Source organism: Cuculus canorus, chromosome 4, assembly GCF_017976375.1.
Source record: "Cuculus canorus isolate bCucCan1 chromosome 4, bCucCan1.pri, whole genome shotgun sequence".
Classification (NCBI taxonomy): domain Eukaryota; kingdom Metazoa; phylum Chordata; class Aves; order Cuculiformes; family Cuculidae; genus Cuculus; species Cuculus canorus.
Genome location: NC_071404.1, coordinates 53,234,919 through 53,261,721, shown reverse-complemented (window position 1 = coordinate 53,261,721; position 26,803 = coordinate 53,234,919). Strand labels below are relative to the sequence as shown.

The following is a 26,803-nucleotide window of genomic DNA, read 5'->3' as shown; positions in this document are numbered from 1 at the left end:
GTTTCTGACACTTTCACCATCCGGTGAGCAGATTTGGTAAAACAGAGTCGTCAAATCATATCTTTAAATGACAGGTGAAAGCTTGATTGATTTTTTTTTTTTTTTCTTAGAAGAGTTTGCTAATTGCAGTGATATTGAGTCAGGAGTAGCTTCCAGGCAGGCTTCATGTAGGCATGTGCCTACTTCAATGATATTAGCTAACGTAATATGAAACCTGTTACGTTTTTGTCAGAAAATATCAGAACATGAGTTCCATTTCTACTTCCACTGAGAAAATTTTGGTTTAAATTTTATGCTGTCATATAAATAATTGGATGTTTATTTTTTTTGCCAGGTAGAGACATATTTTTCTGTCTAAAATTCAAATGGACTGAAAACTATTAAGAATGTGCATGTCATGAATGCAATAGTACAAATCATTGTGTTGAAAAGAAATTTTGTTTTCTAAATAACTCATCCTTTTGTGTGCTACTCCTAAAAATACCTGCTAAGAAAAAATGTGTAGGTTAAAAAAAGATATCAGTAAGCCAATGTGTTTGAATGGTGAATCTGTTGCCAGATAACTTGTGCATGGAGATGAAAGGACCGTTCATGGCCACGTGAGGAGGTTTGCAGAGAGGGGTGTTTTTCATGTGAGAACACCACGTCCTATGTGGCTGAGCGGGCTTGGCAGTGCTCTTTCCCTCTCCTGCTGCTTTGGTGAGCCTTGAACTGTCAGGGAGGTTTCGCTCTGTTCCTCTCAGCAGCTGTGGATGGCAGTGACTAATCCTCTTGTTCTTATCTGTCACCTGAAGTAAGTAGTGTTCTTGAAAATAGAAGAAAATTCCTTGTTCCTTCCCTTTTGGTTCACCATAACCCTGTAAGCGAGAAATTTGTAGGCTGTACAGGAATTGAAGTTATATAGTGTTGAACTATTGCTGTTAGGTCAAAAAGATGATCTTTGGCTGCTGCTTTATATACTGGACCAGCATGTATGGTATGGATGTGCAGAACTCAGATTTCATAGTCAGTGCCCTAATGCTGATGTTGTTATTGTTCAACGGGAATGCCTGAGAATATGCTATGTGTTGAACCACATTGTAAAGTAGGGGTAGATTTTCAATGTCAGCCTGCAAAAAATGCTAGTTATCTATTAAAATGTTCCTGGCTTTTGACAATACAATTTTGTTGGAGTTTCTGAGATGAGGAAAAAAATTGTATATCCTGAACCTGAAGATTATGAATGAATGGATGTGAAAAAATAAAGCCGCAGAGTGACCTGACATTTTTTGCATTTGCACAGAGTAGGCATCAATCGACTTAATAATGTGTGCTCTAGCCACAGCAGTAATGTTTATCAAAATGCAGAATTGCAAATTGCTGTCAAACAACTGCAATGCATTAGGTTGTTGAGATGATGATGGTTATTGGTGTGTGTTCCCTATGAATGGAGAGGAAAGCATTTATTTTTAATAAAAGCATGGTGTGCTGTAAACATGGTTACATACAGACATACAGCATAACTTATATGAAATTACAGAACAAGCATTACAGAGGGAGATAATTTGAAAGGAACTTTAATATTGATGAAAGATAGTTCTTCTTATGGACAGCTTCCTCTGAGAGTATTAATTTAGTCTACAATTTCATTTTTAAATGAATAATACATAAACAAAATAAAGCTTGCTTTGCCGCATGCTAGTATTTTATTTATGTGTGCACACATGGTCCACTCTAATTAAGCACAGCTCTTTATGGTTTATTTATTTGTTCTAGAGAGGCTGCTTAATATTTGAGAGAAACAGTAACGATGTGTCTGACCTTTGCAGTGGCTGTGTTATTGGTAAAATGGGTTTTGCAGAAGCCTGTAAGAACAGTAAAATAGCGAGTTGATCTTTGTCTCTATTTGTTGGAACACGCTCAGGAGACCTGAAAACACAGGGGGAAAAAAAAAAAGCAAAGAGGAAGTGATTAAAGAGTATTTTCATGTGTTTTCAGATCTCAGGAGGATGTTACTGACAGGCTGAGGTAAAGGGTTAAAAACTGTTTCTTTGGTTTTTCTTATGGTCCCTGTTTTATTATCAAACCACCACAGCAGTATTTCACATGATGAGTCATTAGTTGGTTGGGTTTTTTTAATGCTAATACAAATAAATAAATAGAAACAGAGGTGGAGACCAGTCCAGTTTTTAAGTTTTACAGGATATAGATAATCGTGCATGGCTTTCTCTTGTGGTAGTTTTGTAGTGGGATCACTCAACTTCCTAAAAATGTACTTGGTACATCCACACAAATTTTCTTGCCTCTCTTTTTTTAATTACCTTGCTTAAAACAGATTCCCATCCCTTTTTACAAAAAACCATCCTGAGCCTGTGCCACGGTGAGGAACTCAGTGCTGGCAGTTCAACATATAACTCTTTACTCCTCCTGCCTCTGCCTGGTGGGCTCCTCTCCCGAGTCCAAGCTTTCCCTGTTGTACATGCTGTGTGCACAGCTGCTGTTTGATAAGGCTCTCAGTTTTATTTCTGATAAAAGCAAAACCACTGGGAGAGAAAGAGCTACTTGATCAAGCACCAAAGGCATGGGTTTATAACACAATGGGAAAAGAAAGCAGGTATGGAGAAGCTGATGGATACCTGAGGGTGGTAACGTCGCTGTAAGTAAAGTGATGGAAATTAAAAGTTTGTTATATTATAAAAGGATTTTGATTGATCCAGGCATTTGTGGGTGATACCGGTAAAGAAAGATGTTTAAGTGACTTCCACATGAACGTGACTATGTCTTGCATTGTTCTTCCACAGTGGAAGCTCTGTGTATGTGTACATACAAAATTAATATTCTCATAATGGAAGATGCAATTTGTGCTCTATTCAGTCACTCATGTTTTCACTAATTAATCATTAATCATCTGCTATTGGAGCAGTATATTTTTTCTTTAATTAGCCATGGGTACATGTTTGTTAGAAATCTGCCTGCAGAGCTCTTACAAGGCTTCACTTTGTGCTATATTTTTCTCAGAATCAGTAGGTAACATTTTGTAGCTCTCGCTTGCTGGCTTGTCAGTTTTCCTCTATCTTTATAAATGTGTAAATCTCCTTTTAGCTTGCATGTATATATGGTAGTGACCTCAAGGCAATAATATACTGCATAGGTTTTTATACCATGCTACCTTTGTGGAAGAGCAGAGGCAGTTGTCTTGCAAAGGAAAGCAAGCTAACAGTGTATGCTTCTTCCAGCCAAACTAATTGGGGGCAAGTAACAACTTGTCCCTCTCTTCCTTCCTTGATGCAGGAAATGCAGGATCATTAGCTGGCCTTCTGGCATTTTGGAATGTGTTATGTCAGAACTGCTGAGTTCTCCTTCACCTTCCTTTTTCTGACAGTGGTTGTTCTTTTCTGTGTTGTTTATAGCTCGTGTATAGCTGTCTTGCTTTTGAAGAACTGAGAATTGCTGTGGATATATCTGAAAGAGTCACAAAACATAGAACCTCAGTTTTTGAGCATCAGGTTTAACTGCAGTAGCTATGAAAAGCAATATGAGGTTTTGGTCTTCAACAGCCCACCTCTTACCTTAGAAGTACTATTCAAAGCATTAACTAATTTAAAACAGTCGAGGAGTGCTTGTCGATTGAGAAAATCATCACATATCTCTGGCAGGGCTTTCCAGAGACGAGGGCTATATTTTAGCTTCATTTTTGGCTGTAGGTGTCATTGGTCCAGGAGAATCCCATTGGTGTCAGGGATGTCATAAGCTGTCACCTCTTCCCCTTTTTGTCCCATGTTTAAATCTGACAGCAATTGATGGAATGGAGCATTACACCAATATTCTGTAGTGCTACTAGAGCATTTTAAGTTGCATTCCTTGCTTTCCCTGATATTCCCATGTCTTTTGGTGGGCTTGTCTGAATGTATCTACCTGCAAATATGGCCTAAATCGTCCTCTCAATTTTTTTATAAGCATGAATTAGTTGTTCTAGCATGTGTGAGTAATGTAGCTTGCAGAATACATGTGTTTTGATAGCATCTTTAATATATGTTGAATTTAAACCACTAACTATAAGAGTAGTCACGCTAACACTGTTTTGCAGCAGAGATATCTTTTGAAATATGTCATTATCGGTAATAGAGGCTTTACTGTAATGAGTGACGCGCAATTTTTGTGTTTGTTTTTTTTTCCATTCAGCTGTCCCATTTCCACCAAGTCACCGTCTCACAGCTAAGGAAGTATTTGATAATGATGGAAAACCCCGTGTGGATATCTTAAAGGCACACCTTATGAAAGAAGGGAGACTGGAAGAGAGTGTTGCTTTGAGAATAATAACAGAAGGAGCTTCAATTCTCCGCCAGGAAAAAAATTTGCTGGACATCGATGCACCAGTCACAGGTTAGTAGGGAATTATGGTGACGGAGGAGGTGGTTGCTGGTTTAGGACATGTTAAGTAATGCATGAGTGTAGGTGGCTTCCTAAGGAGCTGAAAGGCAGCGTTTGTTCTCTCCAATACTCCATTCTTTCTTTGCTACTACTACAATAATGGAGGCCATCAAGCAGCTTGTAAATTAGAGGAAAGAATCACCTCTGCTGAGTGTTTTTTGTTTCGAAGGCAGAGAACGCTTATAGTCTTTAGAAGATGATTAGAACTTTCTTAAACTTGAAAAGTTATCTGGCCTTTTGCACCAGGTATTATTTTAATAATATTAATTTTATAGATGTCATTTACTGTAGTAGCACTGTTCAGACATACAGGCAGAGTTGGGCTCTGAAGGAACAATGGTGTCAGAGTATATGGAAATTTTAATTAAAGGCTAAGGAAAATAACAAGTGCAGCAAAAAGGAAAAAAAAAATAGCAGAATCCCAGTTTGTGTTGCCTGGGGGATTAATGAATTGTGCTGGTTGCAGAAGCCATCCTGCCCTTGACTGTCAAGTGCTACCAGCCGCTCATTAATCCTCAGGAAATGCCTTATACTTTGAATTTCCTTCTCTAATTGTCTCCTGCCTCCAACTGCATTCTGAACATATGAATGCATTTGCTTGCTGTAATGTGCCTCCTCCCCTGTTTTATTGTTGTTATTGAATATGAATGCATTTTTGGCAAGAAATTGATGTGTGATATAGAAAGTTACCCACAGGGCAACAGATAAACTAGTTCCAGCCAGCTTGAACTATGCAACCAAACTATAAAACTTGGTTTAAGAAGGCAGGTCCTTTGTTGCTCTTAGTTTCTGTAAAGCCACGACAAAAGTAGAAATGAAATAAGTTCACCTGCTGCAGAAGGAGGATTACTGGTCTTTATTATATGTGCTGGTAGCATTCAGTGAAAACTACATAGAAGCAGCAAAACTTTCATTTTCAGGAAGTATTTTCTGAAACTGAAGAGCGTAGTGTCTGGACTAGAATGATGCACAAGTTATTAAAACTTGTAATTTTAAAAGTTACATTCGAATAGGGGATTGTAGCTTGACCTGCATGTCATCTGTTACGTAATGATAAACTTGTCTTGCTGCCATACAATTCTGACGGAAAAGATGTGTTACAGTTCATGGATGAATAAAGGAAACATGAATAAAAGGATCTCTTGAGTAAACTGAGAATAAAGTTCTACAGACGTTTTCTTTAACTCCTCATGATAAATGGAAGAAGTCATAGACGTGCAATACTGATGCCCATAACTGTGTGGTAGACATGCAGAAATTCTGTCTTTCTGTGGATTTTCTTTTTTTTTTGGAGTGTGATTTTTTTTCTTTTGTTAATCCATTGAGAGATGTAGACTGTAGGAGGACAAGTCTGGTGCGTTGTGTCCTGACTGATTTCCGTAAGTCCATGTTTAATGTTCTCTCTCTCTCTCTCTCTCTCTCTCTCTCTCTCCCCTTTAACTTTTTTTCTTATTTTTAAAATTTACATTTTAATTAAATTTTATTTTTTCTTTAAATCTTAATTCTTAAGTGCTTTTGAAGGTATGAGAATTGTTCTGGATTTTATTTTGGAGATTAATGTCCTGGAGGTTACCTCATTGTATAACACTGGTATAATTTAAGGGTTTGATTCTTTTTTTGGTTGAGCCTACATTTTGCTTTGTTCCTGCTTTTGAAATTATTCTCATACGATGATCGTGTTACTGCAGCATTCTTCAGAATGGCTGGTAGCTACACTCTTTTATGCTACCATTGAATATCTGGGCTCCTAATATTTATTAGCAGGGTAGTTGAGAAGTGCTAATGTTCCATATGAGCAAACATGAAAGTTGGAATTATGACAGTGATCATCGAAAGAAGGAAAAAAAAAATTGTGAGGAGTTTGGGAAAGCTTGTGAGGCATGTTGTGGGCCTGACAGTTTTCTTTGTACGAGTAGTATTGACAGCAGATGACTGGATAATAAGAATATCAATTGGCCAATGATGTGGTGGAAGTGCAGGGTATGCAGGCAGTTGAGAAACAACTAGGGAATCGAGGAAAGCATTTTTTAAATGTATGGGAAAACGGACAAAACCACTGAAAGAGTGGAAAAGAAAATATATTTTAGATTTTAGACATGACAAGCTGTCTTATTGAAGACTGACAGTCATCAATCAGTAATATGGTATCCTTTGTGGGAGATACATGAATCTTTTAAAAATGTATCCCTTTATCTGGGCAATGAGATGGTGATCATCAGAAAGAAGAGATAGACGAGCATAACTGCTGAAGTAAGAGCACTGTGGATTAGTATAGTGATATACTTGATAAATGTTAAAGAACGTGAAAAGTTTTTTCTTAAAGCTTTGTGCAGCCCTCCTTCAGTTCAAAATTTATTTTTTGTTTCTTTTAGAGGCTGAGATAGTTGTCCTCAGGAAAAATATCAGAGTTCTGTTTATAAGCAAAATTATATGGAATGGAGTTGTTATGTAGAAGACCTGGATACAAAGGAGAGAATCATAGAATCGTTTGGGTTGGAAGGGACGTTAAAGATCATCCAGTTCCGTCCCCCCTGCCATGGGCAGGGACATCCCAGCAGCCCAGGCTGCCCAAGGGCCATCCAACCTGGCCTTGAACACCTCCAGGGATGGGGCATCCACAGCTTCCCTGGGCAACCTGTGCCAGTGCCTCACCACTTTCATGGTGAAGAAATTCTTCCTTATGTCAAACCTAAATCTGCCCCTCTCCAGTTTATACCCGTTCCCCCTTGTCCTATCACCACAAGCCTTTGGAAACAGTCGCTCCCTAGCTTTCCTGTAGCCCCTTCAGGTACTGGAAGGTCACTATGAGATCTCCTCGGAGCCTTCGCTTCTCCAGGCTGAACAAGCCCAACTCTCTCAGCCTGTCCTTCTATGGGAGGTGCTCCACCCCTCTGATCATCTTTGTAGACCTCCTCTGGACCCATTCCAACAGAGAATTATTTGTATAATAGGGGGGAGGTATGCCGAGAACCTTAATATGGAATGCACAATTATTATTTTGTGTTTATGTAGAAATCTTACTCTGCGGGTAACTGGAATGCGACCATTGTGACTGTCACTTTGAGTTAATACAATTTGTTTTCAAATTTGGCCTTTTGAAGTATTGCTGATTAATTCATTTGCAACCTTCGCTCAAATTCTCATTGTTTTCTGCATACTTACGTGCATGCATAGTTTGGTACAGTTCTGGCTTACTACCAAGGTGTACTATTCCTGCAGTTGTTACCCAGGGCTGCTCTTCACAGTGTATGAATCTGAACTAAGAGATTCCAAGTCCTCTACTATTAGGACTATTACTATTTTGCATCTGGAAAGTGTTGAGGCAATTTTCTCTTAACTTTTGAACATTAGTTGGAAAGCATGGAGAGAATTGGTTCAAAGAAAGTGAATGTATTGGGGGAAAGGCTGAAAGTAGGGTTGAGAAGTGGTGACAGGGATTGCACAACGACAAGGAGGTGATTGAGACTGGCCACTTTATTTGAAGAAAAGAATATATGGTAGCGGTGAAAAGCTTGGGAGACAAGGAAATGATCAAGAGGCTGAGTCAGAGGTTGACAGAGGTAAAGTAGGAGAATGAGCAGGAGGTAACAGGGTATTGGGACTAGCCAGGCCAGGGACCTGGTCTGGGAGATGAAAGGACACGTGGTGGAATGGGCCTGGCTGCAGTGACAACTGTGGTGGAAGCACTTACCAGTACAGACCTGCCTCATGACTGCCAGGAGTGAGGGGTTAGCACAAGGGTAGGAGGATTCGTCCGATTCCCTACTGAAATGAAGGAGCGATTCAGGCACCCTGCCCTACCAGGATGCTTTCTGGTTGCCTGCAGAATCAAGGGAATGCACATGCTAGCCTTTACCCACCAGGGAATGGGTGAATGGCAAGAGGACAGGGATGCTGCCACCTTCCACAGATGGATTGATTGTACCTGACTTCATGTATACGGTCTTCTCTTGGAGGCCTGTGGTCTTCATCCTAAGCTTACGGGTTTAATGAGATTGATCTACCTCTAGACTACAGCCCTTCAGTGTTCAGAGGAAAGATGTCTCTATGGCAGCCTTAGAATTTCCAGTCCTGTTTTATGTTCATAACATTATAATGACACATGGAGAAACTGGCTCATTTTTAATTGGTTTTTTTTTTTCTGAAAGTCTAAGGAAGTGTGTCTCTGAACCCTCCTGATGGCAATATTTACTGAAGTCACACTCCAAAGATCAGTTGGCAATGCCAGATTTTGAATTGCCTGGGTAGGGTTATGTAGTCTTATTATAGGTTCATTACTATACAGAGTGATTCTGGGCAAGTGATGTACACTAGTCTTTGCGTGATGACTAACTAATTACTTGCTTGTTTTTCTGAGCCCTCACTTCCAGATATGAAATCTGCTGTTCTTAAGTACTGAACACTTTTTACTGCTTGCCAAGCGTATATCTTTTTGACTTCAGTGCATGGGTAACTTTCTCTGTGCATGAGTATATGTGTATACTTCTGTATATTATAGAATTATCTATAAAATTATAAGTTCTTTGGGGTTTTGAATGTGTTAAGTCAGAATAAGAATTGAGGTAAAGCTTATGATGTCATTGTTGCTTTGCTTGGCTCCCAGTCTGTAAAGTGGACCTCTTAGCTCACCTGTGTTTTAGAGACAGTAATTCACACATTTTTTGAAGTGATGAGATAATGCTATACTGAGCGGTGTTGAAATTATGTGAGCAAGCTGATCACGCTGTCTTCAGAGCAAGGTTTGTAGAAGTTTTGTAACTGATGCATATTTCAAGCAAGTGAAGAGAACACAACTTGAAAGTTGCTCACTGTGTGAGTATGCTTCATTCTGTCCACTACATAGAAGAGAGCAGTAAGTGATTATATAATTCACGAGTTTGTACCATAATACATATCGAAGAGAGGTTATACTTGAAACCTTAATTCTGTCACATCCTAAATATGGAGTTCTGTTTTTGCCAGCATTTGTGGTGTGGTGTTCGCTTTAATTACTGGATGTATGATTTATTGACATTAATGAACCTCGTTCCACTGGTCCTTTTAAAAAACAACCAAATCTATCTTTTTGGAAATCAATTAATTATTGTTTTGCAACATCTGCAAAAATTACTGGCTATGAGAGGGGTTTGAATTAAAATACAAGAACCTAAAGGTCATAGTGCAGAATTTGATTTCAATGGCAAAGTAGCTGATGACAACAGCCAATTCCAGCTTTGCAGCTAGACCTAATTTTGAAGTTAGTCCTGTTTTGAGCAGAGCAGGTTGCACTAGATGACCTTCCCACCTTAACTTTTCTGTGATTTAATTTATCCCTGCTTAAATTACATACTTAAATACAGGGTAGACTTAGAACACTAAGTAGTATACTTGGCTAATATCTATCATTGTGTTCTGTGCTTTTACCTTTTGAATTCTGTTTCTTGAGGATATTGTTAGATTTAAAGATACTAAATGAAAATAGCATGGTATCTCTTCTTGCTCATGGTATCTCTTCACTGTATAAGTGAATAATGTTATAAAAAATGTGTTGATGTTTTTAAGGTAAGTCTTTTTTCACTGTTGCTATGTATTTTAAAATTAATTAGCATATATTGCAAGAAGAAATAGAGCGCATGACAGTTGTCATTTGTGTACTCAGCAGGCACCCCTTTTTTGTTAGTCTCTGCCCATAGTTTTTAACAAGGGTTTCCTCTAGTAAACTGAGGACGCAAAAGCCTAAGCCGTATGCATCTTTATAAATCTGTGCTTTTTTTACATATGGTACTTGTATAAAACATATGAACTTATACCTAATGTATGAACATTATCCAGGCAGCTGCCTGTGTACAGATGTTCTCAATTCTGTTTGCATGGGTGGCCCCACCAGCAGTGGCAGCAATAGCCATGGGCAGGCACAGTCATGTAGACATAATGGAAAATAGGTAAAATAAGCATCTACTCAAACCTTCATTGAGAAAGCCCTGACTGTGCTATCCTGTGTTCAAAGCTTTCTTAGGTGTCATGTGCGTGCATCTTCATATGTGAAAATAAGTGAGCACTGGATGAAGGCAGAGTAAAAGCTTATTGTTGCAGTCTAGAAAATTTTATAAAAGAAGGGGATAGCCTTTAATCTCTGAAGGTCTTTCCCTTGGCCGCATTGTTTTCCTCTAATAGTCCTGTTTTTTACAATCCTACATTTACAGACGCATTAGATGCAAGGAAACCACTGTTGCTTGCAAAGCCTTCCTTGCTATTCCCTTTGCATCACATAATGTAAGGAAGGTTGCGTGTGTATTTCCAGTAGGTATTTGAGTGCTAGCCTTATGCATGCTAAAGGGGAAATACATATGCTTGCAGATTCATTGTGGTGGCTTTGAGTAAAAATCTCTGTTGGCTTGGTTGAATATTGCAGTGCTATGGAATTATATCTTAGAAAAGTTTAATTGCTTGTAAAGTTTGTATTGTGGTGAGCATGCACAGAGTTTTTGTGATTTGAACTCTAAATTAATGGGGGGAGGGAGGGGGACTGGGGCTTGTAGGCATCTGGGAATAGCCCATGTGAGAAAAAATGTGACAACTGTGGTGACCTCCAGAAACCTCTGGTGCATTATAGGCCTGTAAAAACTATAGAGAGAAAGCCCTTTCCTGCCAGCGTGTGCCTTTATGATCTGTGAGGCTTCCAGATATTCTCTGGGTACAATATTCCATGGGATGGCAGGGTCTCCTGGTTCTGAATGTTTTCACGTGTTCTACATAATTTTTTCCTTTGCCCAGTCTCTCTTATTTGGTAGCACAAAATATTAGTAAGTTGCTAGTGCTGTGCAAGTTAAACCTTTGTGAAAATCAAGAATTTCTAGCTAAAGGGATCAATGCTAAGGCAAGCTAATAAAAGAATTTATGGCCACGTAATAGTAAAAAGGCAGTAGTGTTTAAAACTGCATTGAACTGTAGCACACATCTAAATGATCTGATGCAACTAGAGAGTCAAACTAAAATGGTTCTTTTTGATTTTTTTACCTTTGAAGCAGTTTTAAGAAGGAATTCCAGCATGTAAAATAAACAAGATTTCTTATTAGGGGCCTATAAGTACTGTGAGATCTATCTATATTAGCACATCAAAAATTGTCTGAAATTAACATTTCAGTAAAAGCAGTTTTAGTTGAAATGTCTCTATTTCACTCTTAAGTAATTTAATTTATACTCTAAACCTAATCTACCGTGCTTACTGTTAAGGAAACTATTAAATTTCCCAGACACTGATACAACTAAAATATTTACTTATGTGTCATGAAAAAAAGCGTTTACGTGATCGAATTGTAAAACTTCATCCCGAGTGACTGTTGTATTCGGACTCCCAAGTCTAAAAACTTTAATGCTGGTTTGAAGTCTAGATGCCTGCAGCTTTTGAGGATGTCTTAAACAGAAGAATTATTCTTTTCTCTTCTTTGCCATGATGCCTTCACTAAAGTTAACTTTAAAAAGTGTCTTCAATATTGTTAGTGATACTAAGAGTGAGTGAGTGATGGGGTCTGCCCTCCAAACAGGGTGCTAGTTACACTTTTTTCTGTATCTCAGCCATGTAGTTCTTCACTGTAAGGGTTCTCAATCACTGGCAGAGGCTGCCCAAGGAGGTGGTTGAGTCACCGTCCCTGGTAGTGTTTAAAAGATGGTTAGACGAATAGGGATATGACTTAGTAGTGGACAGAAGCAGTTGGGCTTGATCTCAAAGGTGTTTTCAAACCTAGTGGTTCTATGTTTCTGTGATTCTCTGTTCCGCATATGGACCAGTAACACCTGAGAACCAGCCACGTTTCAGCAAATTATTCTCATACTCAGTATAAATTGCCCGCAGTTAATTTTCTTTCATCATAGAAAAAATAACTTTGGTTGCAGTGGGTTAACTGTTAGTTTGAAATAAATTTTAACTTTTTTCTTTCTTAAATATCAATTCACAATCTTGTTTAAATAAATAATATGACATTCCAATAGAACAGGTTGAAATGGTGTTAGAGGAGGAAAAAGAAAGTATCAACAGCACCATCTACTCTTGCGTCCATCTTGAAAGTGAATGATAGTCCAGTTCTTTTTACATGTCTACATGATGTAGATGTGTTCTCTGATTTAAACGAATTAGACTTTATGAAGAAATATTTGCTGTCATTTTTTAAAGCTCTCTTTTTAGTCTACACATGAATGCAGTTTGCTGTTGCAACAATTATTTCCCTTTACATATTGCTGTTGAATATGTTATTAAAATACAAAGAACCTCTATGTTAAACTCCTGTTAAAAATAATTTATGACAAAAATATACTGTTGAATAGCTAAAGTGAACTTGATTGGACCCTTTAATTGGGTTGCTGATTAAAACTGACACTACTCCAGCTATTTGACATGCTTTATTGAGAAGTCATAATAAATCAAATCACTTGTGGCTTAAAAACTGGGACTTCTGAAGGAAGGTGAAGATGTAAGGCTGTGCGTATTCAAATGTTTTTAGATCTGTTCCTTCCCTAAATGCTTCTGTCGGTTCCAAATATGGATTGAAATATGCCTGCCTGCTTCTCTGGTAGAACAAAGTGATTGCGTCTTTTAGCTCAATTAGGCTGTTTCAGACATTAGTATCTGAGGATTTGTTGGAGCTGATGTTTTCTAGAAGCAGCTGCTTACATCTATCTTTATTGCCAAAACAGTGGATACTACAGACTGTATTCTTTACAACTACCTCACTTGTTCTTGTAAATATGCACCTATAGTTAACTTGCTTTAGTGAAAAAATCATACTCACATAAGAGAAAATGATATCGTAGAATCTGAGATGCCCTTCAGATACGGAGCTTAATTTGATGCTGTGAAATGCAGGATCAAATATATTGGGCTTCAAGTCAGCACAGAAATTGTATTGATGAAAAAATAACCACCAGTAAAAATACCAAAACAACTGCTTGCCATTACCTAAAGCCTTCAGGGCTTTATCGTTACCAATTTCTTTTCAGCGTATAGGTGCTTCTTCATCATGTAAATATTGATAGCACAGTATATAGCATGTTAGCATTAATTCTCAGACTGTTTCAAGAATACATGGTACATCATAGCAGTGGTGCTTATTGCACCTTCTCAAAGATTTTTCTGAAATTTGTAAATCGGGTATTTTATTTACTTTGCAGTTGTGCAGTGGCACAAACTTGAGCTAGAACTGGGTAGTTCTGCATCTTTGACACTTGGATTATTTTTAAAATAACCATGTTTGCACTGTGTAATCCCCAATAGAGAAAGAGAGATCCTTTGTTCTTGCCTTTCGTGTTCTCTTAGCTTTGCCTAGTTATTCTTCCTTTTGCTTCTGGCCTCAGGTTAATTTAACTCAATCTTAGGTTGTAGTTTATATTGGCAAAGGGTGTGGGAATGCAGTGGGATCTCTGCTGAAACCTCAGCCACCCACGTTCCTTCCTCCCCCATCTTGGATGGAGGAGCTACTGAAATGAGTAAGACCTAGAAGAGGGCAGAGGGAAATTCCAGCATATGTTTGCCTTCTCCCACCAGCAAAACAAAAACCTACCAGTCACGCACAGACCGGCGTTCCCCACTTAATATGCTTGTGTGAAATAATAGAGGATCAGGATTTATATGTGCATGAAGGTGGAAGGAGGATTGATTCTGTCTTAATCACACTGTACCTGCAACAGCTGTAGAGCAGCTGTAGTGTAGAAATCAAGACAGAAACAGATATGTGAGAGAAGAAAACGACCTGGAGGAGTGTGGGGGGGATGGACTAATGCAAGACAGAGACAAGCAGTGGTTTGTGTCAGCTGATCAGTGACACCTGGATTTGTCACAGTGGTCATCTCATTTCAGAATCACTGTAAAAATATGTGCCCCTGTTGTTCAGACTTCAGTAGTGCTTTTGGAGCTGACACCAGACGCCTCTTGCCTTCATCTGTGTTTTACATTTGTGTCTTGCCTTTCACCAAAACCTCACGGAAGCACTGGCAAGTGCAAAGGAGATAACTAGCAGGTTCGTTCTTAAGAGATACTATAAACATTACCTGTCATTTCTTAGGAAAAGCATAACTCAGAGAGCATTAGGAGTTAGAAGTATGCTTATAGAAGGATGTTATTCTGGGGTGGATTCTTCTTCTGTCTCTTTCTGTCTTTAGATGCTTTTTCTTTAGCATTTTAATTATTCTAAAAAATACTACCAGACCTGAGACAGGTACCTTATCAATTCAATTTTCTGCAGTTTACTTACATAAAACATTTGTTTTCCAACTGTATGTAATATCCTCTGTGATTTTGACTATCTACTATAGTTCAAAACATTTTATTTAGTTTAAAAAAAATCTCATATTTTTGAATTGTCTTTAAACTTCATAAAATCCATGCTTTTTAAATAAATACACTAATTGATATGAAGATTAATTATGCTGAACAGGAACGTGTTTTTAATCTGCAGTTGATTTTGGAAAGTCTTGATAAGTGTCACCAGGGATTGTGGCAATAGGTTCATTATTTGTACTAGTTGTGTGTCAAGCTATAATGTTTTCTTCATTGTGTGCCTTTTTGAGGGCATCAAATCATTAAATGGTGAGTTTTGAATCATTCGTGCTGCCTCAAAGATGACTGTTTTGGCCTCTGCTGCTCTCTTCTCTGAGGTTTGGACATCTAAATCTAATTGAAATTCATGTATTGATACCACTCGGGTTGCTTGTTACTTCCTGAGAAAATATTCTTTATAAGTGAGGAGGATTCAGCAAGAATTAAATTTTCAAGAGGAATCGAAGTCCCATGCTGTTTTGTTATTCCCTTTTTTTTTTATGCAATATTCTTTATTTAATTTTTTATGCAATATTCTTTATTGCATAAATAATCCCTTGAGCTCAGCAGTCATATTGAAGCTTGTGAATCACTTGATTTAAGTCAGTTTTCCTTTTTGTGAGGGTTTTTTTTTGCATCCAGCTACGTCATCATCTTTGAAGCAGGCAACCCAAGGACACAATGGCAGTGGATTAAGCTCTAAATTAAAAGCCTGTGGCTCAGAATCAAAACTAGTCTTCTGGTGCTCAGCATAAGGGAAGACACAGCAGAAAATCCTTCTGGCTCCTTAGATGTGTCATCCTTACTGCTTTCAGGTGTTACTTCTAAAAGTTGCCATGTTGAATGTTCGGTGGTCACTCTTACTCCCTCTTCTTCCTCCAAATCTGCCTCTGCAAGAAATTCTACGTTTACAAGTGGAAAACACCACAAAAGCAGGTTAAATACAGAAATCAAAATTAGCTGCTTGTGAGAGTTAACTGCAGGATTTTATCCGGTCAGACCAAAAATATTTTTTTTTCCTGGATAATTAAGGAGATAAAATCAGGTGAACTGTATCAGATTTATCCTTTATTAACCTGTATTAATAGAGAGCACTTTAAAGTACCATTTTTAATCTATGACCTTAAAAAAAAATGAACAAAGAAAACAACCCAGAACACATTTCAGCTCATTTTTCACTCATGATCTCGTCTGTGTTTGGTGCCCTCTGTACATATAGATCAAGAGCTGCAGGGTGGCATCATGTGTTGGGGGTATAGCTGGTGGTCATAGAAATCAATCTTGTACCTTCAGCCTTTGGTGAAGTGGCAGTGCAAGAACACTTCCATTTTCTTTCTGCTTGGCTTGCTTTGTGTCATGAGCAATAGTCAAAGTTGTCTAGAACAATAAATTATGAAATCTAACGTTGCTTCTTCCACTTCATTTCCTTTGGCTCTGATCAGACTTAAGAGGGGGAAATCTAGCTTCAGTGCAGATACACAGAGCTAAGAGCTGTTTGTGAGATCAGCGTACATACTTAAAACTAGGTTATACTTTTTCCCCAATCTCAGAAACTCCAGCTGACAGGGTAAAACTTCTTTGAGGAGAAACTCACTCATCTTTAGATTGTGAACAAATAAGAAAATACGTGACTTTAAACTGTAGTTAATTATTGTATTACAGTATATGACAGGTGATAGTCATTTCACCAAAAAATTTTTGAAGTGAGATTAGCATGGTAAGCTAGTGTTGAGGTGAGACTTGCTTGCTCTCCGAAGTACAATAAAGCAATTATTGTTAAGGATTTGAAGGCGATTTGTATGTTATATATTACTTTTTATTTTAAAGATTGCAGCAATTTATAAATAGATTTGTAGTCTACTGATTAACTTAGAATTATTTGGGGTTTGTTTTGCTTTGTTTTTATTAAGGTATCTGCTGCTTGAGGTACCTTGCTCATTATAGTAGAAAAAGACTTAATTGCTAAATGCTCATAGAGGTTATCTATGGCTAAAACTACCTCTTAATATGGAGGGCCAGCAGTGATCGTAATTAAATCCTGTGGAAATCCATAGTCCCTCTGTGGAAATCCAATGGCATTGCACCTACATTTTATTGTAAAAATTAAAGAAGCGTTCAGGAGACGTGTGGGGATAGGAGGCCAAGCATGGTACAGAATAGTTCTGTAACTCCCTGGGCTCTTGTTGAGGGAACAAATGTAATCTTAATAAACTGATGATTTTAGCAATACAAAATGACTTTCAAGTCATTGGCGCCAATCTAGGTGTTCAAAAGTTCCTCTGCTTTTTATAGGATAGAGGCTTTAGGCTTCACAATAGGAAGACTGTATCAAATGCAACATCTTCTGAAGGCCTGAGCTGTTCAAAATGTAGCTGGTTGAAGATGCCATCTGGTGGTACGCCTTTGGTACGTCTGGCTGGTTCCTGGCATACCTTCCATCAAGGCCATATGTACTTCAATGTACAAGAGAGAAAGAATGACCATTACAGTAAGGCCAGAACACAGAAGTCTCCAGCTGTGTGAAGTCTCCAGTCTCACAAATGTGTGGGAGAATTAATGCAAGTCAGCCTTCTATTTTGCTTATTTTGGTTATCTTACTTGGGGAAGCAGTGAGAAATAAACAGGATTGGTGTTGGATTGAGATGGCAATGAAATGATGACCTGCCACCTTTGCATGGTGCAGATTTTTGTGGCAGACGCAAATGCATTTCAACAGCATAAGCAAAATTTCCAAGTTTTTTCATTAGTCGATTAAACCTTTCTCTGTGTGTTCTGAAAATTCAAGGACTATTTTGTTTTATCTACAAGAATATTAGGAATGTGAGTATTATCTTTCCTAGTTTTTATGTAAACCCTTCCTTTTTCTTTGAGAAGAGCTTTTAAAGTCTAGCATTAATTGAATAGGTAAAGATAATAACTTTGTAGCAATAGTTGTTATTCAAGGTGCTGTTAAAGCTAAATTACTTGCTTAAGCTAGTTAAAACAAAATCACAGCATTAGCCTGCCATAAGACATCTATTTTCTCTTACGTTTGCAGGTTCTTTTGCTCTCATTTCATCACATGCTTTCCCTAGGCATCAGTGACTTATTCTCCAAAGTAAAGTTTTTTTCCCAGCATAGGATTTCATTCAGTATTTAAGATAATGTTGCTTTTGTTATGTTCTTCCTACATTAAGCGCTTTCCTTAAAATCACACGATAACTTAGATTGGCCAATACCTTTGGAAGTTGATTGTTCCTGACCCTCGTTCAAAGCAGAGCCAGCTTCGAAGTAGATCGGAGCTAATTTCCACCATTTCTTTTATCAATTAATCTATTTTCTTCCTTCCAACTTGTACAAATTCCTTCTTCCCGCTTAACACTGTTTCTGAACAGGCCTCCCACTGTTCCAAGTGTGTAGTGAGGGAGGGAGTTTAACGCTTCACAAAATATTATATGTATATTATATATATTCTGCAAGCATCAAAGCTATCCTTCTTCATATGTGCTCTTATTTTGTCAGTTATTCATTGTCTGTTTTGCTCCAGAAACCCCGGTGACTCATCTGAGCTCAGCTTGTTTCACACTAAGCCTCTGAAATATTTCTTTGACCCTTCATAAGAGGAGGACCATATGCCGTTCCTTTTCCCTTTTTTTGCCCCCCTTGGTGACTTTATTCTTAAAAAATCTGGCCTTGGAAGAGTTGTTCTCTCAGCGCTAAGTTATATGTCTTTTCTTAAAACAAAATGCTTTCACGTGTGCTTCCTGGGACAGGCAGTGTCGACATTTAAGCTGTCATTAAAAGCTATTACTTTGCAGTGCCTGACTGATGATTATTCCCCATTAAGCTTACTGAAGTGTATAAGGGAGAGCATGGTGTTCAGAGGCTGTTTTGAGTGCCTGCAGCTATCTCGTGTGTACCTTTCTTGACCACCTACCCTCTCTGTCTGCCTTTGGACTCAAAAAGTTTTGCTTTTGTAAGACTTTGAAGGAAAAGTAATAATAAAGAGGATCCATCCACCTGATGTGTCAGTGTCCCAACTGAAACCTTGGCCTCAGTGATCGATAATCTTTAAAATATGATTTTTGACTTCTTGGGAGTACCCAGGCATAGCATCTAACTTGCAAAAAATCTGACTGGTACCTTTATTCCATTCTGAAGTGGCCCAAATCTCTTCAGACTTTCGGAAGTGAAGTGGTAGGTTCAAGTCCTCTTCATATTTTGGGGTATGAGGGTATAAAAAAAGATCTCTCCAAAGTATGTATTTACAGGGAACACATGGGGAAAGGTATTTCAGTAACAAGGGTATGTTTCTAGGTGGTAGAAATTCATTCATATTGACAAGAATTTTGTGGAAAATATAGATGCTAATAGTTAGAATTTTTTATTTTATGTCTGTTCTGCTGTTGTTTCCATTTTTTCTTGTGAACTAGAAATCTTTTCCAGTATATGTGTTTGTTTCTAGAGGGTACGCCGTATGTGATTTCAAAGCACAATTGTTAATTGTGCTGATAAATGTGCTGTGTGGGTGCTGTATCAGTTGTGAGGCTCTGGTATATTTGCATGCATACATGGTATCGTATAATTAACCACATTAAACTGAATAACACGCAACCTTCCCATTATATCTCTTTATGGGTGTAATTAGATGCTGAGAGAACTATAGCAGGAAATAGGAACGGTTTCCTCCTGCTGCCCCTCAAACAAGTTTTCAGCTACAATTAAAATAAATTGCATTTTCAACCAGAAGAGATTACTCACATGAAATCTATGTCATTTAGAAACAGGCACGGAAAACCTGGTCTACAGGTAAATATTAGAAAGGAGGACGTGGAGGAGAATCATTTAGAAATCCTAACCAGTAAGAATTCAGAAGATGGTTCTTTGAATTGTTTGGTCACGCTCCAATGAGAAATTGCTACTAGGAGTTGAGTAACAGGGTGACTGGGAACCTTCTCACAAGGTTTTGGGTACTAGAGAGTTCTTTAAACTATGTTATGTGCTTTGACACTTTGAAGAGTATAGTTTTATATCTTTATATATTATAGAAAACCTTTATCTTGTGAAACTACTTAAGGAAGAAGTAATATGTAACACCTTCTGCCCAGCACCTTCCTGTTTTGGTCCATCAGATGTTCCAAGAGTGCATCCTTTCCTGCACTGGTGTGGCAATGGGACTCGTAAAATAAAGAGAACAGAAGAAACCCCTTCATTATGATGTAGTTAGCTGGAGGGATAGGTTTTTATTATTATTATTGCTGAAACACTGTGTTTTTCGTGTCCTAAGTAAAACAGTTGTGTGGTTTTGCAAGTATCAATAAGAAATTATAAGAAAAAGAGCATCATGAAAATCACATGAAAAAAGGAAAGCCTAGTTTTTTAGGCTATCCTGAAGGTTAAAACTAAGATTATATACTATTTGCATTCTTAATTAAAAACTGTCTAAGGGAAGCCAATGGTCTACATAGTGAATGGTGTCCAGGATAGGAGCCTCTGATGGCTAAGAGGATGGATAAGGTGGTGTGAGAAAGGCTGAGATGCAGAAGAACACTACACTGAAGGAAAAAAAAACCTGGCTCCTGCCCTTTCCTTAAGTGTTATGGCTGTTCAAGATAATGGTGGAGAAACATCTAATCAGTATATTAATGTTACTGACTCCCATGTGCAGAAAGTCTTCATTTCAGTGACTCCTTAATCTGAGTACCTGCTACATGCATTACTCCAACACGTTAATCAAACATTGAAGAGGATGTAGTCAGGGGAGGAATCTGGGACCACAGAGACAAGGGCAGGTGTATTCTTAAAATATTGCACAGATGTATATTTTTCAGTAGTTTCTTATCCTGTAGATACAATCAATCTGTGTGAGTATGTCTAGTGGAGGAAACATTTCACAATGCCTATGCCTGATGGCCTTTCATGATTATCCCTCCTTACCTTCTCTGTCTCTACTGCGTAAATACGCTTTTGAAGATATTTGTGCAACATGTCTTTGAGTCCAAATTCAGAAGTATTTGATACTTCCTGCAGGAGAGAGAACTCCATCCTCCAAAAACCAACAGGTAATCTGGAGCCTGACAAGACGATATTTCAAAGGTTACAGCTATCTTACCGAGTATCTTAAATCGAGATACAGAAAAGCAAGAAATTTAATGTGACCCCTTTTTTGATAGAAGTAGCAGACAGTTGTAGAAACTGATTGATCCATGCTTGTTACCTTGGGATTTGGAGAAACCTTGCCTTTCCGCAGGTTTTCATAATGGTTTATTTTGTGAGGTTTAGTATAAAGATGAAAATTTAATTCTGGACTGAAAATCTGAGCTCCAGTTGGAAGATTTGATAGCAGTTCATGGCTCTACAATTGTGTGGTAAACTTTGAAGTAAAAGCATTGCTATGACAATTCAATTGGAAAATTAACTACACAATATGGAAGACAGCTCATTCTCCTCCCACTTCTTCCCCATCCTTTCACCTCCCAAAATAGTGTAATTCCTGGCAATCTTCTTATCTGTGCAATTTTCCAGTGTCCTTGATGGTATTGGGAAAAGTACAAGTCTTAATTGCTTCCTTTTTTGAGATATATGAAGAGATTGCTCTTCACATTATGGGTTTTTTTTGGTTTTTTTTTTAATATCTGCTGTTGCTTTTTTGAGTTTAAAGTCAAAATGCTGAGACAGTTTTGGAAAATTGGCTGTAATAGTAAATTCTGCTCATTACATAAGGAATCTAGAGCATGTCCTTGTACTGTTGCTACTGTTAGTTTGCCAGCCACGTAAATGGAAGTCTCCTTTTTGGCCTGATGCAACCACTGAATTACTGTAATAATACCATTATATATACTGTTTTTTGAAGAGAGCAAAACATGTCCTGCAGAAAATGTTTCCTCAGGTGAGCAGAACTGGGCATCTAGGTTCTCTTACTTTCCTTTCATCTCCTGAAATGCTAAGCCACTGTGAGTGACACTTTCCTCCAGCATGGCAATGACCTCTTGAGCCACAGTTGCAGTCAGCTTAGCTGTCTGGGTGCTGTACTGTCCCCCTGAGCTCAGGAGTTCCCTTGGACCCGTGTTCAGCTGTTATAGCAGCGTAAGCCCGCTGAAATACAGCCTGGCAAAAGTTGTGTAATGAAATGCAGTGACTGGCTTTTTACCGGTTTAGTATGCTGAAGTGGTTCATTTTGCTCAAGGCTGATTGAGAGTAGGAGCTGGAGTAAGGAGGACTGCAATGGCCAGGAGCATGAGTAGCTGATGCTTCCATGAATCCTCAGGCTGAAATTATTTTTGTTTATTAGGGAAGCTGATGATACTCTGTCATTTCTTTGAAATAAAGTGTTCACCAAATGCTTAGGAAAGAATAAATATCAGTACCTGGTAAAGACAAGTCAAATGTGTTGTAATCTGGGCATGTTTAATATGCATAGCCAAAGTGAGTAATGTTTTTTTTCATTTTCTTATGGGATAATATTTAAATTATAGGAGAAATGTTAATTTTTTTTAAAGTAATTTGCTGTAGTACTTATATTTCTACTATATGGAAAATCTTCTGGTATTTTTCTGAGTACTGCAGAATAATCCTCGACTCAAGTTGTCCAGTGTCAAATGAGCTGTGATGCTTCTGTCATCAAGAAATTCAGTACAGTGTGACGCTTCTTTGCTATCAATTCTATCTGGTAAATCTACCTAAATTATACTTGTGAAATTTGCTGGAAAGATGAAAGGGTTGCATTTGTTTGCATTGAAAAAATTCTCCATGGAACTAGTGTAAGGAAGGTCAACTGCTCATTTCTAGTCTTAAAGAAAATCTGAAATCAGTAGGTATGTATGAATACACAAGATGCAAAGCTTACGCTCATTCTGAGTTGAGTTTCATGAACTTGTGTGTAAATGTGTGCTCATACCATGCTCTACCCTGGTGAAGCATCAGACAGTCTATACATATGCCATAGATCTTAAAGGTAGTTGAGGTGTTTACAGCAATTAAGCTACCATTCTTCTTCAAAAGTAGCAACTTGCTTATGCCAGTGCTTGAAGTTATGGCTCAGTTTGCAGTTGTGTTTGTTGCTTCTATACTAAATATTAGCTGGTTATATTCTAAATGTATCTCTTGGTGGGGGGATGCCTGGTACTCTCTGTTGCTACAGTCTTCCCAGAGTTTTGAATTCTATCCTTGTAAGTTTCATTTTGTTGTAGTCCAAGAAATATCAGTGAAAAGGTAATTTCTGATGCCTTAGCATCAATTTGCCTCTTTTTCCTCCATTTCAGCCATAAAGTCGGTTTATAAAGATTTTCTTATCTCTGATAAATAATATGCTTGCTCTCGATTGTATCCTTTTTATGCTATCCTTAAAGAAGCAAGCTAACCTCACCTAAGGAATGCCAACACATATTTAACTTTGTATTTAGTTCTGCTGGGAAGCTTTTAGCTGTATTTCTCATCTAGGCTGTGGAGACCTGAAGTGGTGATTTTTTAATGTTGTCTTCTCCTCCATCTAAGTGGTTGATATGGTGTTCCCAGCCTTCCTGGGAGAGGCACTCAACATTACACCTGTTTCTATTTCACGTTTGAGCGGAGACTGCTTGACTACTGGAACTGAGAACTACTGAAGTCTGCTTTAAAATTTGTTTAAAATCACGTTTTCTTTCACCGGAACCTCTTGCCGAAAGTATCGGGAGGAAGTTACTCATTTTGAGAAAATTTACCACATTCACTCAGACATTCTCTTCCTAAATTAGAAAACAGTTGCTCTCAAACAGGAAAACTTAAATCGCTCAGAAATTTCTGTTTTCCTGCCCTTGGTTCTTCCCATTGTTTCTGTTTGCTCTATCTGGAGCTCCATTCCTTGGTCACTTCCTTTGCACAGAAACACATGGAATTGGTGCAAGTCCTGCCACTGCCTATGGCTTGTGCCTTTTGCAAGGCAGCTAGTTATACCTGCAGCAATGCAAATGCAGGTTTTATTTGTTTTCTTTTTTTTTTGCAAAGGCTTATTATAGAAGAGTTGAAAGGGGTATTAAAGGACCTTTTTTTGTCTGGAAATGGATATTAAAAGACCTTCTTTTGCTCTAGAATTGGGCATGTTGTGTTCTTTGCATCCAATTTAGGAACAATCAACTTCTAATTCACTTACTGAGGATGGCTTTGAGATAAAAATGGCGACGAGCAAAGTTCCTTGCAATTCTCAAAGGAAATTTAAAGCTTGACCCCCTGCTCAAGGCATGACTGTTGTTAATCTTGAGTGATGATTCTCACTGTAGTTAAAATTTCATAATTAGGCAGAGTGTTTGCTGAAGGGAGTTTTAATTTAGTGAGCTTTGGTCTCAGAAACAGCTTAAGGGCTCTGTACACATGTGCGCTCTGACAGTCTGGAGTACACATAGTCTCTCCTCTGTGTCACTGCTTACATTTGCAGAGCTTTCAGCAGTGCTTTTATTTGCTTATTAACATTTTATTCAGAGTATTTTGTCCAGCAAGCGCCTTTTTAAGTCTGTTCTAATTTTGCAATAGCATGCATGCAAGTAAGTTTGAAGTAGGTATCCTTTAGCTTAGTTTTTGTCCCAAGGTAACATACAGCCTTCCTGCTTTGGTGTTTGTAGAAGTCAGAAAAAAGTTATACCGGGTTCTGTTTCATCTTTTTTTCTATGAGGTACCTACAGTATGTAGCAATAAATATCACGGAGAGCTCGGCGTTAATACTGTTTGGGTTCCTACATTAGTACCATTTTTTTTCGGGAATCTAATGTGTCTTTTCCATTCCCGATTTTATTTGTTAGCTCATTATATAGTGCTTGGGCAGATCAATTGCTCTTGGCAGCTGTTTGCTGTCCTTAGCATAAGCAGCTCATAGGTAGCCACTTCTTTTCCCTTTGCAACAATGTTGACTGTGGAAGTGACTTGTATTTGTAGTGATATTTTTGTCGTGGGATTGTCTCCAGAAGGAGAAGAAAACACTTATTTTTTTCTAGACTAAGTTAAAGCCTGATGTAGCTGGATTGAGTTGTAAGCCATGAGCTCCCAGGGCCATAGTGGGGTACGATGGCTGATCACTTCTGGGATAGTGACAGTGACACAGCATCTTTGCACGATGTTTTTTGGAGAAGGGCAAAAGAGTGGATACATAGTAATCAGTGGGATACTTAATTTACTGGTTAGTAAACAAATTGGAAGTTCCATAAGGAAAGCTGGTTTTAAAAAGCAAAATATTATTTTACTTGTGTGATTGACCTGGGAAGAACATGGATCAGTGCGTTTATTCCTTGGTCTAAACATGCCTAGTGGTGTTGCTCTTTAGCATATTGCTGTTACCTTTTCTTATCATTGGGATCAAGCACAGTCACAGATTGCAAATACTGTTTTGCAATGTTCGGTATAGCCATTTCAGAACAAATGAACCCTCCCTGGTATTTAACCACTATTTTTGATCATGATGCATATAGTATGTATGCATCAGTTTCTCTGCAAATTTTATTAGTTCTATTCATTTGAACTGTTTCTTACAGTCGAGATGAGGAAGAGCTAAAGATTGACCTCGTTCAGATGCTGCAATGGAAAAGAATTTGAAAGAAACGCACACTTTTGGGAACAGCAGGACATGTTTGCTCTATAGTTTGGCTAGCTATGTCGCTCTAACCTTTATGTCAAAGACTTTAAAAAAACATATTTAAAAAACCACTTGGAAATAGTGTGGTGTGGTCTTTTGTATTCTCTTGGAGCACGTGGAGATTTGATGATTTATTCTTTGGAAAGGTACATTAATATGATATTTGTCTGAAAGGTGTCAGCAGTAGCTGGCTTATGTGGAGTACTCTGTAAGGGTGTAATGGGAGCAGGACATGGATGAAATGTGTAGTTTGCTTATTTACTATTCAGAGAAGCACAGTGTCAAACAAGTGATTTGAATGATAACGGTAGCAGAAAAACGAAGATTTCAGAGGTTAAAAAGTTAAATTGGAATGGTTTATGAACTCCCAGGAAACAACACCCAAGCAAATGAGGATTTTAAGACTGAGTTAATTTCCTTGTATGTCCCCCGTGTCCCCTAGGATGTGTGTATAATGGTGTGTGCAATGGGCTATCTGTAGCCAAAGGCTTTTAGACAGCACTCTGCCTAGGTCTTTGTTTCATCCTGCTGAAATGGAACAGGATTTCCAAGGGACAGAATGAAGCAGTTGTTAAAAGGTTTTGAAAAGCTCCCCGCTCATACATGCTGACTGGATTAATGAGGCACTTCCCTACTCAGAGCATAATTTTTATGTGCTGTTTGTGTTTTCAACTAAATAAAAAATGTTAGTTTCCTTTTTTATTCCTCCTCTTTGATATAACTATTCTGTTTACCTGTTCAAACTTCAATATTGACTATTCCTTATGAATTTTAAATTAATTTAGAGCCTTCATACACCTTTTCTAGGTATGTAATCCAACAAGAACTCAGTTTTGCTGATGTAAAAGTATCCACCATATTTCTGCAGAATTTTAAGGAACTGTGGAGAAATACACTACAAGGAAACAAGATGATAAAACTAAAAACTCCTTGATGTCCTGATACTGTAATGACTAGAAAGTGTGTATGTAATGTATTTTTAAAAACACAGAGAATATTTTTCTTATGCATGTACATCCTAAGTAGGTGGAAGCACTGCAAATGTACTTTTTTTAAAAAAACTTTTAATGAAGTTGCTTCCACCCAGGTGGTCAGCATCTAAAACCTGTAGAGCAGATGGCTCTCTCCAGGAGACTGAAATGCAGAATTGCAGAATGCAATCTAATGGTGCCAGACCGTACAGGACAATCTGCTGCCTTAGCTTGCCTTGAAAGCAGAACAGGAACAACCCAGAATTCACGTATGAAAAATAGCTATAGGTCAAAGTGGGGCAGAACATAATTTACTGGATTATTTATCAGGGAACACAAAGACATAATAGAATGGCAGAAGGAGAGAATGGATTTTAAATAAATAAATGCTTGAGGTTAATTCCCTGCTTTTACCCATTGAGTTGCTAAACGGTACAATGAGGAAAGACCAATGCTTTTAAAAGCCATGGCCCCTTTCTTGATAAACCCATAAATAACATGGTTTGCTGGGCACCTGGCATGCAAATTGATGTTGAAGGAATAATTCTGTTCCTGGCC

The 26,803-nt window shown here is 38.1% G+C and overlaps 1 protein-coding gene across 2 annotated transcripts in view; it reads left to right on the top strand.

Annotated features, from left to right (window-relative positions):
- The window catches only part of PPP3CA (protein phosphatase 3 catalytic subunit alpha), a 197,372-nt gene that overhangs the window by 81,323 nt on the left and 89,246 nt on the right, over positions 1 to 26,803 (top strand). For both annotated transcript variants that reach the window (XM_054065402.1, XM_054065401.1), the window contains exon 2: positions 4,162 to 4,362. In XM_054065402.1, the coding sequence (XP_053921377.1) occupies positions 4,162 to 4,362 (201 nt within the window). The remainder of the gene's footprint in view (positions 1 to 4,161; positions 4,363 to 26,803) is intronic.